Source organism: Chelonoidis abingdonii, chromosome 2 (assembly GCF_003597395.2).
Source record: "Chelonoidis abingdonii isolate Lonesome George chromosome 2, CheloAbing_2.0, whole genome shotgun sequence".
In the NCBI taxonomy this organism is placed as follows: Eukaryota; Metazoa; Chordata; order Testudines; family Testudinidae; genus Chelonoidis; species Chelonoidis abingdonii.
The window spans coordinates 43,627,543-43,647,808 of record NC_133770.1 but is presented as its reverse complement, the minus strand read 5'-3'; the positions used below and the strand labels follow the sequence as shown (position 1 = coordinate 43,647,808).

Here is a 20,266-nt window from a genome sequence, read left to right as displayed (position 1 = left end):
AGTAGTTGTTAGTTAGAATTTGATTCAGAGCATCTACAGATAGCTCATTGGTCATCTTTTCTACCTTACTCTTAAGTAAACTTTGTCCTTCAGCTCTTGACCTTTATGAACCAAGTAGGACATCATGACCTTTCCCCCCTTTTTTGGTACATTATCTGACATCTCTTAAAACTTACCTGGTTCCTGAGACTCCCATTTAACTGTAAACCCTCCTGCATTAATTGTGTGGTCAGAACGGAACCAGAAATACAAGGAATTATGGGTACTGAAAAGCTCAGGAGGGTGAGATGAGCCACAGTATTTTCCCAGCATGTACGCTGATGCCGAGTCCCCATCATGAATTTGAAGGAAGTCAAAATTACAGTTGCTGTGTGCTTGCAGTTGGAAGAATGGGAAAGTAATACGCAGAATCTAACAGGAAATAGCAGAAATTAGATCCTTGTATTTGTCCATCTGTGATCTAAAGTTTCAACTGTAAGAGTGACTATATATTGTTTCCATAGTAACCCTGTACAAAGCAGATACACCTGTCCACACAATTGTGCACATCAGTGACAAGCTTCAGAGTAATAATGAAATTTCTGAAGAAAACAAAACAAACAAAAAACCCAAGACAGAGGAAGGTATTAAGTAATCATAAAGGTCAAAATAAAGGAAATGAGATAAAGAAAGATCCAGACAGACACAAAAGTTGTCTAGGAGGACTTAACTCCTAATATTAATATTCTTATAAATTAATAGTTACTCAGGATACTCATTTTAGGATCCTCAGAGCTAAATTTGATGATAGTTTAATGTTAAGAGTTTGAAATACAGGATAACCTAGCAATGTTTGATTAGAGTTTCAATTCACCATGTTATTTTCTTCACAGTATGTAATTAATTAACAAGCATATTCCCATTCTTTACATTGTTTTAAGAATTTTCCTTTCAGCTACAAAACTAAAGGCTCTTTTGTGGATATAAGTTCTTCCTTTAATGAACCTACTGTAGCTAAATAATGGCATACAGCTGTTTAGTTAGATCCAGAACATCAGCTTGTATACTTCAGTGTAGGTTTACAGATGTCAATGGCGCTATATGGATTTAAAGCTGAGGATCAGGCACATAGTGTTCGTACAAACTTCCAGTAATCAACAGAGTTTGGTTAATTGGTATTCTTAGTAAGAAACAAGAAAAGTTAATCCTCAGGCAAGAAATCTTATCCTTAAACAGGAACTGAAACGCTGTACACATTTTTAAAATAAAATTAGAAATTTTGATCCCAAATTAGCATCAGAATATATGCGTAGGCATAAAGTATATGTATGTGACACAGAGGCCCACTGGTGCTAATGGGCAAAGAGTTCACTGTTCTGTAACAGTAACTCCTAACAGGCCTAACAAACTCACTACACCTTGCCTACTGCTTTCATAGTATTTATCCAAAGAGGGTCAAGTGAGGTATCTAGGAAAAGCTTATGTTATTAATATTAACATAATCATTGTGAAATGTATGTACAGATGATAGTTAAGGAGTTGTGTAAATATACTGGAAAATACAGTTTAAATTCTGAATCAAAGCAGGTTTGACAAGCAGGTTTTGATCAGATAAAGGATTCACCTATCTGCTTTGGTTCACATGTAAAATAAGCAGTGGGAGCAGTGGCAGCCCGTTTGCACAGGATGTGAACATGAGGGTGTGATGGCAATAGGGAATAAACCATGGGGTCACCCTGACACTGGGGACAAAACAATGTCTTTGGGCAATATAATAAGAATGTAAAAAGACACCCCTTTGTCCTTCACTTAGAAAGCAAAAAGGGCAGCACTTTTTGCGTTAATGAAAGGGAGAGCTCAGCCACATTGATGGTTTAGGTGAGACAAATTACTTTTAGCCTGTTAGAGTTAAGTTTGGACTCTAGGAAGCATGTTATACCTTTTGTTTTCTATGTACCCACTTCTATTTCCACCTTTATGCTTATTCTCTGTAACTTAGATCTTAGCCTTTGATAATAAACTTATGATGGTTTTCGCTATATCTGTATCCCAGTGCTGTGATATTATATTGGAGCTAATCCTCAGTTGAACCAAACAAGCTGGTGTGCGCATAGTTCCTTTGGGGACAGTTTACTTGGAAATTTCTGAGAGCGTCCAGTGATTAAGGGCTAGACACCAGAGACTGGTCTGCACCTATTGTTAATCTGCAAGGCTGGCAGAGCCTCAAGATATTCTCTGGGTGGCTACCAGACTGGTGGTATCAGGGAGCTGACATCCAGTTAAGCACAAGCAAATCTTCCTGTTGTTGGAGGGAGTGGGATAACAAAGTCACTCACAATCTGGGCACCCTGAGAAAGTGCCACAATTTGTAGATCAGTTTTTCTTATGCTCAACCATTGAAGATGTGAATTGAGGATTCTACATTTCACAGACTCATCGAGATTAGACATGGATGCTGCTGTGAGGTCATCTAGACTACCAACCTACCATCTAACTCATCACAGAGCAGGACTGATCCCTATTGGATATTCATTAATATTTCTAATGCAGCTGTAAATGAATTACATCCCCAAACCTAAAGCAGTGTAAGAAATATGGTTTCTGTACTATTTAGGTGTTAGTATGTGTTGTTTGGTGTTGCCAACTCTTGCAGGTCTATCATGTGTCTTGCAATATTTGCTGTTTGTTCTTAAAGCCTCAGCTTCTGAAGGCGAGTGATTAGATGAGATTTTCAGCTGTTTTTTTTTTTTAGGTAATTTTCTAAACCTTGCAGTCATGAAGAAAAGCATAAAAATGTGATTCAAGTGCACCATCAAGGTTCAGAAACCTGAAATCTGATAAAAAGAAACGAAAATTAATTCTTTTAGAAAGATCTCATGATTTTTGGTGGCCAGGCTTATGATTTTTTTACTGTTTAGGGTTAGAAATGCTGTGTAATTGATAGCTGGAAGAGAAAGAAAGAAACTTGAATATGGGACTTGATGCATAAAATGTATTTCAGCTCACCTTTGAATACTTGTAGCATTTATTACTTGTTTGACAGTTCGAATTAACAGTCCTTCCCTCAGACTAAAATTCATCCCCTGAAGTCATTTTTTCTGACTGCAGTAACACTTCCTGGTCATAGTTATGGTTGTGCTGATCAACTGACAGTTACTCATTCCAGTAGAGTGATTTATTTTTAGGTGAACTGTAGTTTACCTTGTTGTTGTTAGTTCGGATAACCCAAGCACAGCTGACCCGATGATCATATTGCTCACTGCCTGGATTGTTAGGGTAGCTGAATGACCCATTGGAGCCTGAAAGAAACCCTCCACAAACTGCAGGAAAACAAAACAAAACAAAATAGTTTAATTACAGCTATTCCTGCATTGAAGTAAATAGAGTGAAATCCTTTATGTAACTTTTGATTTGGTAAACACTTAGGGAAAAAAAGGGTGAGAAACATTTGTATAAGAGGAATGGCTGGGATTTACTGAGAGCAGCGTGACCTAAGGTGAGTAATAAGCAAAAGAAGCCTAAGAATTACTGATAGTTGGGTCCATCAATATGACTTTTTGATAGAAATTCTGTTTCTGAAAAAACAAAATTTTTCCACAGGAAAATTCAGATTTTGAAAATGTTTTTGATTTTCTGTGAGGAAAAATGAAATATTTTGTTTCTGCTGCTTCAGCTTGAAATAAAACATTTTCTTTCAGCTTTGTTCAACATTATACTGCATATGCCTCTGCCGACATGATGCCTCTTAGGAGCTGTAATACAGGTGCTTTATGTCCTCATTCTCTTCTGTGGGCCTTACTCCCTGGCCAGGTTACATTTCCCATGATGCATAGTGGTCATGTCTCTAACCAAGCTGTGTGGTGAATCATGGGAGATGTAGTCTGGCAAAAGAATCTGTCCCACTAGGGAGAATGGAGTCAGGTGGCATCTGAACTACAACTCCCAGGAAGCCCCATGGAACCTAGGCAGATGGAGTTCAATGTCCAACTGAATCCAAATAAAATATTCCAATTCAGTTCAACAAACTGAAATGAAACATTTTTATTCGGGGAATGTCAAAATGTTTTGTTTTGATTGGAAATGTTCAAATAAAATATTTCATCATTTTCTAACCAAAATATTTTAAAACTTTTCATTCCACAAAAGAAGCTGATATTTTGACATTTTGTCCACATTCAGGACTAAAACAAATGTTGAAAGATCAGAATTTCCTGTGGCACAGATATTCCAATTTTTAACTGCCTCTCCTTTGAATAATTCAGGAACAAAAATCTAATTTTCATACAAGTGTGCTTAGTAATGAAAAGAATCAAGAGAAGAAAAAAATAGGAGAAAATAGGATATAGCCAGAAATATCTCCAAATATGAACAGTTCTCACAATGGCTATTTAAAAGAGTTACATTCCATATGCCTTCCAAAGTTATAATTACATGCACAAAAGAAAAGAAAAGAAAACAAACAAAAAAACAACAAAGCCAAAAATAAATAAAAACTACATTTAAAAAACTTTAAGGTTGCAAAGTAAGACACTCAAAAGTTAGGAAACAGCAGAATTAAGGTTGCTGGTGCTCATGCATTATGATACGACCCTTAATTACACGATAATATACTATTTTTTCCACAGGAGCCCTGACTTATTCAGTGCACCGAATGAACAGTGCTCAGTTAATTAGCTGTCAATATTTTATTTTCTTCTTGTTGTTGGGCACCATGCCTTATTGACGTCACACTATTCAAAAAAACTGTTATGAAGGCAGAATTACTAATTTACTTGTGTTCATCAATATAGTAGCTAAATGCATTGCAAACATTAATTAAGTTATTTTCACAACAGCCTGTGAGATGAATGAGTATTATCATCACGTTACAGATGGCAAACTGAGGCACAGAGAGATTAAAGTCAAAAGAATCCACCAGTTTTAGGTGCCCAATTTGAGACACCTAAAACCTGAGTTTTCGGAGTACTTAGCAGAATGTAGCAATGAATATGTTCAACACACAATTAGTGACCTCCATTATGTGAAAAGTGTAGTTTAAGTGTCTTGCCTAACATCAAATAGGAACTCTGCAGCACTGGCAGCTATAGAATACAGTTCCCCAGGCCAGAAGTCAACTGCCTTAACCATGAGATCATCCTTCCTCTTCCTGCAAACCCCTGCGCATTTACTGTACACCTTTCAACTTCTGCAACAAATGAGGCAAGGATCGTACAGACAACAGCCTCTTTCATTGCATAGCCCTGATCATCCCCAGAACAGGCCTATCCTATACACTGAATAAGGCAGGGGTCCTGTGGAAAAAATAGTGAGTGATCATGTAATTAAATACTGTATCTTGATGCACATGCACAAAGGGGGCAAATTAAAATTTCATAGACCTGGTATTTCCTAACATTTCAGTGCTTGATTTTGGGACCTTAATAATGTTCTTTTACACAGTTTTTTATGTGTAATTTCAGGTTTTAAAAACAAACTGGTCATGCAGAAATTGCATTATGTGTTACCATATTGATACCCTCATGGTTCATCAACAAGCTTTTGGAATCTTTAGATCCACCACACAGACCTCTGCCTGCTAAGCTAATACAGTAACTAATAGTAACAGTATGATGTTATCCTTTATGTGGACCAACACTAGAGGGAGATGAGATAATTTGCCATCAGGTTTCACAGATATTTGCCCAGCTATTTCCAGTCCTTGTCCCCAATCTTCTTGCCCAGCCAGTCTAAGTTTCCTCTGCAACTTCTCTCTCTCTCTCTGCTCTCTCTGCCTCAAGCTACCATTTCCCCCCATGTTTCTCATCTCCACTGCTTCCCATTAACCCAATTCCTCCTTCTTGGCCAAGTTAAGTGTCCTCGCCTCCACTGGCTTCTGGTCCCAGTCTCTTTACCTAGCCAATCTCAATTTTGCCCCTGCACTCTGGCTTCTTGTCAGATCAATCTCCTGTCCTCACCTCCCACTAGTTCAAGGGTTCTCAAACTGGGAGTCGGGACCCCCCAGGGGTTGCAAGGTTATTACATGGGGGGAAGCACGAGTTGCCAGCTTCCACCCCAAACCCGCTTCACCTCCACCATGTATAATGGTGTTAAATATACAAAAAAGTGTTTTTATTTTATAAGGAGGGGGTCGCACTTAAAGGCTAGCTGTGTGTAAGGAGTCACCAGTACAAAAGTTTGAGAACCACTGCACTAGTTCTTAGTTCCACTCTTCTTGCCCTGCCAGCCCATCTCACCCCCCAGCTCCTCATCCAATATCAGTTTCCTCCCATTCACTGGCTACCTCTCACATCCTCCCCTCATTCCCAGACCTTGCCCCAACCACTTCCAGGCTCTGCCCCTCACCCAGGTTTCTTGTTTAAATATACTCCTCCATTTTTCTCCCCTGAAAAGCTCCAGGTCCAGTTCATGTCCTCTCTACACTTGAATCAGACAGCTTCCTCCTCCATGCTGCCTGAATGCCATCACGGGGGTCACTGAGAGCAGGGGACTCACCAGCTCTCTTCTCTCAATATCAGTGGCTGGCCCTACCATAGCTGGCTGCAGCAGGGACCAACCATTATAGAGAAAGTACTGCTTCAAGCTTTGGACAGGAGCATGCTCAGCTACTCTTAGAGGATGGTGCCCATGCAGTCTTCTTAGCATTAGGAGTCATGAGAAGCTTGAGCATGCTCAGCAAGGGTGGAATCTTCAGAGATTTTAGCTGTTAAGATCTACCAAGTCTCTACTAAGCATGAGTGAATTGCAATTTTTTAGAAACTTTTAAACTTGGCCAAATGTAGGTAGATTTTCATAGCAAGGCACATCTCTGTCACAAAGTCCATCTCTCTGACAAATGTCAAGTCCCGCTCCAAAGCATGCATGTGCTAGAGCTTTTTCAAAGCTTTTTCAAAGAAAAACAATGTATTTCTTCCCTAGCCTTTTTCTCAGAAACGGCGGAACTGTTTTGGCAAAAATTTCAGCTAAGGGTTTATTTTATTTATTTAAATAAAATTAATACTTGAGGCAGACACCCTGCATGGAAAATTTCAGTCTGAACAGTTAAAGTCTGACAAAGTTCTAAGCAACTAAAACCAGGGTCGTATAATGGGAAGTGTCAGCCAACTGTAATGTTATGTGATGCTACCAGTCCACACAACTGTCTACAATACATATGAAGTTGTAAAGCCACACTGTGACAGACTGATGTTGCTTGTATATGTGTGTGTGTGTGTGTGTGTGTGTGTGTGTGTGTGTGTGTGTGTGTGTATGTGTGTGTATCTCAGTGGAACGACACCTTGATATTACTTTATGAAAATTCATTTATTTGTAAAACATGCCACTGAAAAAACAATGTCAAGGACAGGGCCATGTAATTTCTCTATAAATGTAAAGTACCCTGGCTCTGTGGGTTATATTTCCTTTAAATAATTTTTTCAGTGTCTGGACTTCCTTCATGTTTTTATTGTTAACCAAAAACTTCAGGGCCTCGTTTAGCTTTCCCAGTCCCTCTCTAATCTCCATGAACTGCAATGATGCTATGTTTTTGGCTGAGGACACATTTGGTCAGCTGCTGTTTCAAAATGAACTTTTCAAAGTTTTCAGCACTTCCTCCCTGCCCCAGTTTCTAAGCCACTGGGATCCACACAGTCTGACTATCTTTCTCCATTCCTTGATTGTAGATTCAGGCTGGTTCAGTGTCAGAAAGCCATAAAGTTAAGTCCTGGTGTAGGCTCCTATTCTATATTGGTTCTGCAATGTAGTATTCACACTGAGGGTGATAATAATTGGAGATATATCTATACTGGAAGGGACCTTGAAAGGTCATTGAGTCCAGCCCCCTGCCTTCACTAACAGGACCAAGTACTGATTTTTGCCCCAGATCCCTAAGTGGTTCCCTCAAAGATTGAGCTCGCAACCCTCAGTTTAGTAGGCCAATGCTCAAACCACTGAGCTATCCCTCCCCCCTGAGGTGCACTGTGACATAGAGATACTGTATTTCAGATAAAACATTTACACTGAAGTCTATTTCTTGTCACCGGCTGCTGTACTGGGTAAAAATTAAAGATTCAGTGACACTACTTGAAATGAAATTATGATCATCCTGGTTTCATGGACAACATTCTCTTTGTCACATAAATTCTAACGTCCCAGACTGCGTAGTGACTCCTGTAGAAGGCCTAATGTTGCCGCATTTGCTTGAAGCAGATAGTCATTGCATTAACAGAATCTAACTTTTGTAAAGCCCTTTGAGGCAAACTGAGTATGAAATACATTATACTGTATAAATCAAAAGCAAACTTTATTCTGTTAAATTGTGATTCTATTATCCCTACTGCTAATCCTCCTTCCCATCTGGATTAGTACACACATGCTCAGGATTCCGGAGATCTCTATTTAACTACAGAAATCTAACTTTAGGATTTAAAGGGACTAGTCAAGGCTAGTAGGCTTAAAATTCAACCTGTCTGTTATACTACATTGGTAAACACGTGGAATTAGAAGCTTAAGCATTATGGGCTTAATACAAGAGTTCACCAAAGGAGTGGGAAAGACTCACATGGACTTTGGATCAGGATCTATTTTCCACTGCCTCTCATATTTTAAATCCAAGGGGTAAGACTTTTCCGTTATAAATCTCACCTCTAATCCAAATGCATTTTATGGAAATCAGATTGATAGGGTGGCGCTTCAATTCTCAGTCACTATGCTTTTCATGTTACCTTGCTGGGGAGTCTGACACTGAGGTCCAGTCCAAGTATTTGTACATTCACAGTAGTAGCCATTAATTCCATCAGTACAGCTTCCCCCATTTTGACAAGGGTTGCTAGAACACTCATTGATGTTTTCTGTACAATTGTTGCCTGTCCAGCCCGGATCACACACACAGAAGTATCCAGAGAGCATAGCCTACAGGAAAGAACCAAATGAAAAGATGCGGCAAATGTGAGTCAACTGAAGTCATTAATATAGTTAATAAAATCATTGCTATTTATTATTGTTTTTAGTTGGCAGTGCTGGTGCAGAGAAACAAAGGAAGCACTCAGCAGTCAACTGTCTTAACATTAACTGTTGGATACTAAAAAAAGGCCAAGGCCTAATCGGATTAGCTCCTTGTTTTGTCTATTATTGCTTTGTAGAGGCCTTTCAAATAACCTGAAAAAGTCATATCTGTCTTACTTTAGCCATCCAGAAAACTGTTTGCTTGGCACTAAAATTATTACCCTAGAAACGAGTAAATCAAATTACCTCAGACCTGTGAGACAAGCCAGGATAACAGCTGTTTATAAATCATTTGTCTCAGGCCTGGTCCCTGAAGTCTGAATATTCTAAAGGAGCCATGAGTGGGATTTAACTACTCCAGACAGAGTTAATGAAGAATGGAGCTAAACCAAAGGACCACAGGATCAGGCCAGTGGTCCATCTTGTAAGACCCAGGGGGTCTCAAATCCAGAAGCTATTACCATTTCGTGCGCCACTACCCATGACCCACTGTGGACACAAACCATGGGAAGTCCCGCCACAAGGGGTCTGACAGATAGCAGCCACATGGCTTCTGAATGGCTCCCCACCTTATATAAACCCAAGAGATGTTCTGGGAAGAGTCCAGGCAATGGTATGGATCTCCTGTAGCTGCCATGACCATTCCTGATCCCTGTTCTTGGACTTCTGGCTTTGACCTTGGCTTGATTTGGACCTCACTTCCTGACCCAGACCCTGATTCTTGTATTGACCCCAGCCTGGAACTCAACCACAAATTCCTTTGCTACTCTCAGTCTCAGGTTTGACCCTGCTCTGACCTTTGGTCCCAACTGCCCTGGCCAGAATCCTGACAGTTTGCCTGCACCACTCTCACTTTGGTGAAGGCCTACCCTGGAGGACTGTGGAGACAGCGGGCCCTTCCCTGTCTAGCACGCCCTACAGGGTAGTGGAGATGCTTGAATGGGTTGACCCTCCCAGGAGGAACTCCCCATGCTTCAAGCGCAATTATCCCAGCTTGCAACACAGAACCAAGCTCTAAACTGGCAACCCACCCTGCTCCATGTGATAATGTGATACTGAGGGCCCAACTGGCATAGAACAGTGCACATAACCAATTGCTTTGAGAACAGACAGCTTGGCTACAGGATGAAAATGCTGCAGTACAGTCATGCATTCCAGCTGCATACCAGACCCAGTGCTCCACCCAGAACATTTTAATGGGGACCTCCATAATTCAGGTTGTTTATTAACTAATGTTGCCTGCTGTTTCTGCTCCAACCCTGTCCTGCTCCATGAACCTTGCAAAAGTATGACTCATTGTTAGCCGCCTGTTGGGAGATGCATTGGACTGGACCTCACTCCCACCTGAATGAGCGAGACCGATGCTATCTGATTGGAATGCCTTTCTCCAGGTGTTTTCTATTACATTTGATGATCCCCACCATGCCCACTCAGTGGAGGTGGCCCTGTGCAAACTCCAACAGGGGTAGGGACCAGACTTCTCATATGCTGCCCACTTTCAGCGACTAGTCTCTGACACTGAGTGAAACAAAGCAGCCCAGCTCTATCAGTTCTTATGGGGACTATAACAGGAGATTAAGGATGATCTAACTTGTGTGGAGGCCCCAACCAACCTAGATACATTGATCAATCTCATCATAGACATCAACAATAGGCGCCACAAACAACATAAGGAAAGGAAGGAATCCTGGTCACCTCTTGACTGTTACCTCCTGGTACCCCTCTCCAATCCAGACCCCAAACTCATGCAGCTGGATAATGCCCGCTGCCATGTGACAGATGAGGAAAAAGAGCACTGCTGCTGTCACGGGCTGTGTTTCTAAAATGGAGACTCTAGCCACATTCTCACCAATTACTCATCCCTAGCTTTAGCATGATTGATTTGGGAAACAACCACATGCAGGCCCAGGAGAAGGAATTGGCCCAGGTGAGCCCCAAGATAATGCCCCCCTCCTCCTCACCGAGACATGCCCCAGGCACAGCAAGTGCTCCCTGGACCTTAAAATCTGGGTCTGCCTCTGTGTTCCAGGAAAGCCTTACCAAATTCCCCCACAGTGGGCACTGGTGGATTCTGGGGCAGTGGAAAACTTCCCATATGCCAGTACTGCCCAAGCCTTGGGTATTCAGGCACAACCAAAGACTGTCCCCAACCTACTGGAAACTTTAGATGGCTCACTCCTCGTGTCAGCGCCAATGACACAGGAGATGGTGCCTCTGGAAGTTGCCATTTGTGACCATTTGGAAATGCTTCCATTTGGAACAATCTGCTCATCACATTTCCCCATAATCCTCTGCATTTCATGGCTAGCGTGGCAGCTCATGATTTCCACATCATTTGGCATGAGCACCAGGGTAGCTTCTGCTCCAAGTTCTGCCAGGAAGTCTGCCTATGCACACAGCCTGCTGACACCCAGAACCAGGTCATCTCCCTATTCTGAGCCTTGGTCATGAGTGGGAGGGACCACTATGAGAGTTGACTTAGGAACTGCACCCCAAGTATAGCAACTACAGTGACATCTTCAAGAAGAATGCTGACATCCTAACACCACACTGAGAGTATGGCTGCCTGATTGACTTGCAGCCAGAAGTCAAGGTTCAGTGTGATGCCAGAACTTGAACTGGCTGCCCTGCATTCTCCTCTCCAGGAGACTCTGGCCAACAGTTTCAGACAGCCATTTACCTCTCCCATCTAGGCCCCCATTCTTTTAATTAAAAGATGGAATCTGGAGCCTATGCATGGATTATAGGGCCCCCAGTCAGGTTACCATCAGGAATTGATACCTTCTTCCACTTATCCCAGAACTACCGGACCACGTATGACTGGCACAAGTATTCACAAAACTTGACCTGTGGGAGGCCTACAACCTGTTTCGAATCTGAGCCAGGGATGAGTGGAATACAGCTTTTCAGACCCAGCATGGCCACTACAAATACCTAGTTATGCTATTTGATCTCACAAAAGCCCCTGAAATGTTCCAGCATTTCATGAATGGGGTCTTCCATGACATCTTAGACCAGTACATCATAGTCTATCTAGATGATCTCATCATCTTTTCTGAGACTCCCAAGCAAAACACCCAGCATGTCTAGTCTGTCCTGGAATAGCTATGTCAATGGGGCCTGTGTGTGAAGCTGGAAAAGTGCAGCTATGACCACCACTCCATAGAGCTCCTGGACTACATTGCATCCCCGAACAGCCCCCAGATGGACTCCAAGAAGGTGGAGGTGATATGGACTTGGACACCTCCCTCAAAACATCAAGGAGCTACAACCCTCCCTGGGATTCACTAACTTCTGTAGGCACTTCATTTCCAGGTTTTCAGGCCAAATTGCCCCACTGACAGTGCTTCTCCAGAAAAACACCAACTTCACCTGGTCTCCAGAGGCCCAACAAGTTTTTGACTGGCTCAAGATGGCCTTTACTAGTGTCCCAGTGCTGGCCCATCCCAACATGCCATGACCATTTGTCATCAAGACCAATGTCTTCAGTGTGATAATTGGGGGCCATACTTTCTCAAAGACGTGGTCCTCAGTAGCACCTCCACCCTTGCATCTACTATTCACAGAAGCTCACTCCAGCTGAAAAGAGTTATTAAATTCTAGATAAGGAGATTCTAGATTCCAAAGCGGCCTTCTAACAGTGGCATCACTACCTGGAGGGTGTTCAGTACTCAGTACAGGTATACTTGGACCACAGAAACTTAGTAGCTCTGCTGAGCCAAAGCATGAAACAGAGGCAGCTTCGCTGGGCCCTGCTCTTCACACACTTCTGTTTCACCATCGTTTACCACTCAGGGGCCCAGAACAAGACTGCTGATACCTTGTCCTGAAAGGAGAAGATCTCACCAGCCAAGAGCCTTCTATGCTGAGTTGTAAGCCCCAGAACCTCCTGAATGCATTGATTCCCCAAGACCTTCCATTTGGTCAGCTGCTCCTTCTGATGGCCCTGAATGTGCATGACAATCCACTCATATGTCAATTCCTGTGAGACATGTACCTGCACCAAGATGCTGCACTCAAAACCCCTTGGCACTCTGATGCCTTCCAAAACCCCATTCAGATCCCGGGTAGCCATCACCCCGGACTTCTTGGTCAAGCTACTTGAGTCTAACAGTCACACTGCAGTCAACCACTGACAAAAATGGCTCACTTTGTCCCCTTTGCACATATGCTGGCTGCAGAAGAAATAGCCCAGCTCCTGGTGGCTCATGTCATCCATCTCCAAGGATTCCCGGAGTGAGTCCCAACTGATTGTAGTCTCCAGTTTCTGTTGTGGATTTGGCATGAAACTTGGTTGCTCAGGGTCTGCTCTTAACCATCCACTGCCTATTGCCCACAAACTGATGATCAGTCTGAACGAACAGCTCAAGTGTTAGAACAATATTTGTGCTGCTTCACAAATTTTCATCAGGACAACTGGTTGAGACTCCTACCCAAAGCAGAGTTTGCTTGCAACAACGCTGATCTTGTCTTCACTGGGCAGAGTCCATTCTATGCAATCTGTGACTTCCACCCCTCTTGTCCTTGCAACGCCACCAATCCCAGAGCTGCCAACTAAGTATGCCAGATCCGTGATGTCCAAGAAAAACTCAAGGCACATCTGGACAAGGCCAAGGAAGATTATGAGCAGTATGTTGACCACCAGTGCCGGGAACACCCAGAATTCACGGTTGTTGGGTAAAAAGTGTGACTCTCCACCCAAAACCTCCACTCCGACTGACCATGTTGTAAAATGTATTACCAATACCTTGGGCCATATTTCATCAGCCAGATAATCAACCCAGTGACCATAGGGCTTTAGTTACCCAGATCCCTCAACACACACCCAGTGTTCCCTGTTTCCTTGCTAAAAATATCAGCAACCCCTTCACTTACCAGGCTCAATCATAACCCCTTCTAGTGCAGATCCAGAAACACGACAAATACAAGGTCCATGAGATACTGAACTTCAAAAATCAGATATGGTTACCTCTGGGAGAGTTGGTTCAGGAGAGTGATCCTGGGAGCTAGAATCCCAAATCCATGACCTTGTAACAGCCTTCCATGAGGCCCATCCAGACAAACTTGGGCCAGTGGAGGTGCCCCTTGGGAGGGTAATGTAAGGCCCCTGGGGTCTCAAATACAGCCCTGAAAAGCTGCAGACGGAAAACATGCTGCCATCCAACAGAAGCTATAACCAGCTCGTGCTCCATTATCCATGACTTGTTGTGGACCCAGACCACAGGAAGTCCTGCCTCAAGAGGTTTGACAAGCAGCAGCCCCATGCCTCCAGATTGGCTCCCTGCCCTATATAAACCCAAGGAGTGTTCTGGGAAGTGTCCAGGCAACAGTGTGGCTCTCCTGTAGCTACCATGACCATTCCTGACCCCTGGGCTTGAACACCTGGCTTCAACCTCAGCTTGACCTGCAACCTCCTGACCTGGATCCTGACCTTTGGTATTGACCCCAGCTTGGAACTTGATTATGAACTCCTCTGCTATTCTCAGCCTCAGGTTTGACCCTGCTTTGACCCTTATTCCTGACTGCCTTTGCCAGGATCCTGACACATCCAAGTCGGTGCGTTAAATCTGATAGTAGACTGTATCAACTGCTTCAGAGAAAGGTATAAGAAACCTGTAATGGAAAATTGTGGAATAACCTATCTGACCATAGGGGAAATTTCTTCCTAACTCCAGTCTATGGTTATGCCATGGAACATGGGAGTATATACAGTTCCAAACTCTTAATCCTATCCAAAGCAACTGCATTTTCTCAGAGCGCAAAATTCACTTCACACACAAAGTCCAAGTATTTGGGGTTTATGTAGGTAGAATGCAGAGTGCTGGGGAAACTCACCTCCCTGATGAGCCCTGTGGTGTCTCATTAGAATAGCACCCACAGATTCTGTACCAGTTGCATGGAGTACAGGGGCCAGTAGTTTGGGATAAATATAGATCTGCTGCCCCATCTCTGGTCTGCTCTCATTGTGGTCTTTAAATGTGTGCACAGGTACTATTATGCAGCCACCCCATTAGTGGGATGCCTATCCAGTCCCTTTGTGGGGTTTAAGTATCATAGAGGGTCTTGAGGTGGACTGCCACTCCTTGTGTTAACTTCACCCTTTACCTGTATAAATGTCAATTTTTGTACACCTTCTAGGCTCTTACTTCAATGTTATTTATCAGCAATGAATTCTGAAAATTAATGATGCACTGTGCAGGATACTTTCATTTGACTTGTTTTAAATTTGCTGGATTTCAGTTTCAGGAGATGTCCCCTATTCTTTTACTATGAAGAAGGGTAATGAAGAGTAATGGAAGCACTTACTTTCTCTGTACCATTCTTTATTTTGTGTTTCTTTCTTTTGCCCCTTCTTTTCATCTCCTCTCTAAACAGTCCTAATCTTTCCTATTTCTCCTCCCATGAGAGTCTTTCCAGATCTCTCATTGTTTCTGTTTCCCATCATTTGAGCCCCTCATATTTCTTCTATGACTTTCTTGAATAATACAGTATTCCTGGTGGGGGCAACCTCACCATCAGTTTATATAATGGTTCTATAATATTTTCACTATTATTTTCTATCCCTTTCTCTGCACAGTATAACTTTCATATATATATATATATATATATTTTTGGTCCAACAGCACACATTGAGCAGAAGCTTTTATTGAAGTGTTCACAGTGATGTTAAAGTCTTTTCAAAGAATGTTTACTTTTAATTGAGGGCTTAGTAATGTTCATTGGTAGTTGTAATTACTCCATCTGGAATGTATTACCTCATGCTTATTAACAATGAATTTCATCTGCCTTTATGCCACCCAGTGATACCTCTGTTGGGTTCCTCTGAAGTTCATCTATCTATCAATCTTAGGTATTTACATGTCTCCCATTAATACATTATCTGAGCACCTCACTGTTTTTAATCTATTTATTTCCACAACACATGTGGGAGGTAGGGAAGTACTATCAGACTATTGTACAGATCAGGAACTGAGGCACAGAGAGGCTAAGTGAGTCACAAAGGAAGTCTGTGATAGAGCAGGGGATTGAACCTGGATTGCTGATGCCTAGTGCCCTTCTATAGTCTTGACTAACCTACACTTTATTAGCTGCAAACATTTCCACCTCATTCTTCACTTCTTTACTAGATCATTAATAAACATATTAAACAAGGGTCTTAATACAGATTCATGGGGACATTTCCATGTTGAAAATTGACCATTTGTTTGTAGTCTTTGTTTTCTGTCTGTTAGCCAGTTTCTGGCCCATCAATGAATTCTGGGTGTTGCTCTGAATGAAACACCGCCAAATGTTTTCTATTGATGGTATCTGCTGTGTGCTATGTTTTACTCTCTGTTCAACTATGTTTTAAATAGGCTTACTATCTCTTATTCTGATCCTTTTAGCTAAAGTGAAGGTTAAGGCATGAATACACTGTTTAAGTATCTACAAGGAGAACAAATATTTAATAATGGGCTCTTCAGTCTAGCAAAGAAAGCGTTAACACAATCCACTGACTGGAAGTTGAATCTATATAAATTCAGACTGGAAATGAAACATAAAATTTTAACGGTGAGAGTAATTAACCCTGGGAACAGTTTACCAAGGGTCATGGAGAGTTCTCCATCATTGTCAATTTTTAAATCGAGATTGGATGTTTTCCTAAAAGAAATGCTCTAGGAATTATTTTGGGGACGTTCTATGGCCCGTGTTATACAGAAGGTCAGAGCAGGTGATCACAGTGGTCCCTTCTGGCCTATGAATCCATTCACAAGCAGCAAAAATTGATACAGGATTCATATCACCTCAGCCATGGTGGCTTTGTGCATTTAAGGAAAAATGCCATGTAAAAATGAACACTGTGATTTCATTTTATCATTATTGTCATGTCTGGGTATATCAAACTAGGGTCAAATCCTGTGTTGACTTACACCTCCTCCTGTGCAAACCTACTATACTCTAGGACAGTAGACAAGGTATGGTGAAGAACACTTCAGAAACACATGTAGAAATCACCATCAATGGGGTTGCATGGGGGTAAACCCATGCTGATTTTTATCCTCACTGGTATACTGTGTCTTAATAGTCACATCTAAACAAAATTGTCTCTTTAACTATGAGAAGCCATGTACTTACTAAGCACTGTCCATTTCTACAAGGGTTTTGATGCTGACAGGTATCACTGACTGGGGCACACCCATTTGGCCCATAACCACTTCCAGTGTACTCAGCTGGGCAGACACAGGTAGGTGTAGGACCTGTGGAAGACGAGACAAAACATACATAGTAACTACCCTGGTCCTGATTACAGTAACAATATCAGCCTTGTCATTAACAGTACGTGAAACAGAATCTCAATTTGAAACAGGGCTTTGTAAAATGCTTTTCTTCCCTGCTCTGTGTCCATTGCAGTCATTAAGACTACTGGTTATTGGAAAGTCCCAAGAGAGCTGTGAAGGCCCACATGTCTTTGCAGAGAGGTGCAGAATGGGATCTGTAGCTGGAATGAGGCAGAGGAGTTCCAGGAAGGGAATTGTGGGTGCTGGCCACATCCACACAATGAAACCTGCAATTGTCTGGTGGTGGAATCTGGATCCATTCTGATGATACTGTGGCACAGCCAGTAGGCTTTACCTACATTCTCTGCAAATGCCAGGTCACTGCCTTTTGCACCATTGTGCATCCAAGTTCTCCCAGTGCTAGAGACAGGCTAGTTCACTAAGGTGTACATATCTATTAGCTTGTGGCCTGAAGCCTAAAGTGAAAGTTCTAAGGTCAGAGGACTTCATTTTAAATGTGTTGTCACAAAACTGCCCACTTTTTTGAAGACTGATATTGAACTATCTAACAGTATCTAAAACGGTGTATTACCTGGAGAGGGTACACATGAGGCCAATGGATGGCAACCTCCATTATTTATTGAGCAGATATCAACTTGGGTGCATACTCTTCCATCCCCCTCATATCCTAGTCAGAATAAGATCATTGTTGTTAAACAAACAAACCGGGTTGGTGAAAATCTGTTAGAATCAAATGGGAACTGTGCTTGCTCGTACTGCCACCCAGGTGAAAGACTTGAATGGGGACCAAAGTAAGATGCTTTTCCAGCACTTAAACAGAAAAAGCCCAAGATGATATTGGACCAGAGGTTTTCAAACGTAGTTGACTACCTCAGGTTACCACACTTCAGGGCCCTGATTCTGATCTTACTGATTCTGTTGTTAATCATAAGTAAATTCAATGGAGAAAACAGGGTTACATCCACATAAACCTAGTATGCGTGTGATCAGAACCTTAAGATCTGGGCTGTAGCAGTCATTGCATTCTGCCTTCCATTCACTTCTGCACACAGGAAACCACAGTGGTACATGGGTTTCTATAACTTTGGTCTCTTGATTGCGAGACTGAAGTTTGAAATAGACCCATGATGCACTGAGGTTTACAACACAAACAACTGAATAGAGAGTGGGAAATCGCTGCTGGTGCTGCTATGAGGTTCATTAAGATAAGAAGAAAGGGCTGCCTGAAGTATCATTCATCAAAGCCTATGAATTACTTATGATTCAGTGAATTAGATCAAACGTACTGAAAATGCCTTCCCAGTATATAGTAACATATGTATGGTAAACAGTGGTGCTGAACAGTCCCTAACAGGAATTTGTTTCCATTACATTTATTCCAGGCAGTTTTGTTAGTTAGTATTTCTGTTAATGATGCTGTACGTCTCATAAAGGACTTTAAACCACAAAACATTGACTTTTATCACCACTTCTACTGCTCTGTTTATTTTGTGGCTGGAAACATTGTGGAAACATAGATTTTGGAAGCACTTTTAAAGCAATGAGTGATTAGTAAATCTTTTAAGAAGGACAATTCAGGTGGTTTTTAATTAATGTGGACAACATAACAGCTATCTTAGTTATTCAAATATTGTCTGCCAAAAGAAGCACACTAATAAGTCATTTAAAATGTCTTGTTAGTATGACAGGAATCAATTTAGAGGTGACGTAATTAGATATGTACACTATGAAATGCTCATCATTATGGTCTGGTCTACACTATGAATTTGTATAAAATTTAGCAGCATTAAATCGCATTAACCCTGCACTCGTCCACACAACGAAGCCCTTTATATCGATATAAAGGGCTTTTAATACCGATATCTTTACTCCTCCCCAATGAGGAGAGTAGTGCTGAAATCGGTATTGCCATTTCGGATTAGGGTTAGTGTGGCCGCAATTCAACGGTATTGGCCTCCAGGCACTATCCCACAGTGCACCATTGTGACTACTTTGGACAGCAATCTGAACTCAGATGCGCTGGCCAGGTAGACAGGAAAAGCCCCGCGAACTTTTTAATTTAATTTCCTGTTTGCCCAGCGTGAAGCGCCAATCAGCACAGGTGACCATGCAGTCCCAGAATCAAAAAAGAGCTCCAGCATGGACTGTATGGAAGATACTGGATCTGATCTCTGTATGGGGAGATGAATCTGTTCTATCAGACGAAATGCCAAAGCATTTGAAAAAATCTCCAAGGCTATGATAGACAAAGGCCACAGCAGGGACTCAACACAGTGCTGTGTGAAACTTAAGGAGCTGAGACAAGCGTAATGGAAAGCCAAAGAATCAAATGGATGGTCACAGAGGGAGGGAGGGGGGACTGAGGACTCTAGCTATCCCACAGTTTCCTCACTCTCCAAAAACCATTTGCATTCTTGCCTGAGCTCCCAATGCCTGAAGGGTCAAAAACATTGTTGCGAGTGGTTCAGGTTATATGTCGTCAGCCCCTACCCCTCCGCCCCATGAAAGAAAAGGGAAAAAAATCGTTTCTCACCTTTTTTCAATGTGACTGTATGTCTACTGGATGGTGCTGGCAGACACGGTGCTGCAGCGCTACACAGCAGTATCCCATTGCCTTCCCTTCCTGATGGCAGACAGTACAATATGACTGGTACTCATCATCATCATCCCATCAGTGCTCCTGGCAGGCCTCAGTGAGGTCGGCCGGGGGTGCCCGGGCAAAAATTGGAATGACTCCCAGTCATTCCCTTCTTTAAGCTTTGTCTCCTGGAGATTCAGTCCTGCTTGGAATATGATAGCAGCTGGAGGCTGTGCTTCCCTCCCCTTGCCCTTTAATGTCTAATGGAGATTCAGTCCTGCCTGGAATATCATAGCAACTGGAGGCTGCCTCCCCCCAGTTTTATGTCTGATTGCAGATGCAATAAAATCAGTGTTTCTTATTCATGCATTCTTTATTACTTCATCACACAAATGGGAGACAACTGCCACGGTAGTTCAGGAGGCGTGAGGGAGGAGGGAAGCAATGGGTG

The 20,266-nt window shown here is 42.3% G+C and overlaps 1 protein-coding gene across 1 annotated transcript in view; it reads right to left on the bottom strand.

Moving 5' to 3' along the window:
- The window catches only part of CUBN (cubilin), a 223,416-nt gene that overhangs the window by 186,435 nt on the left and 16,715 nt on the right, over positions 1–20,266 (bottom strand). Inside the window, 5 exon segments of the mRNA XM_075062312.1 lie at positions 177–411; positions 3,181–3,299; positions 8,679–8,865; positions 17,074–17,195; positions 17,809–17,904. Of these exon segments, the coding sequence (XP_074918413.1) occupies positions 177–411; positions 3,181–3,299; positions 8,679–8,865; positions 17,074–17,195; positions 17,809–17,904 (759 nt within the window).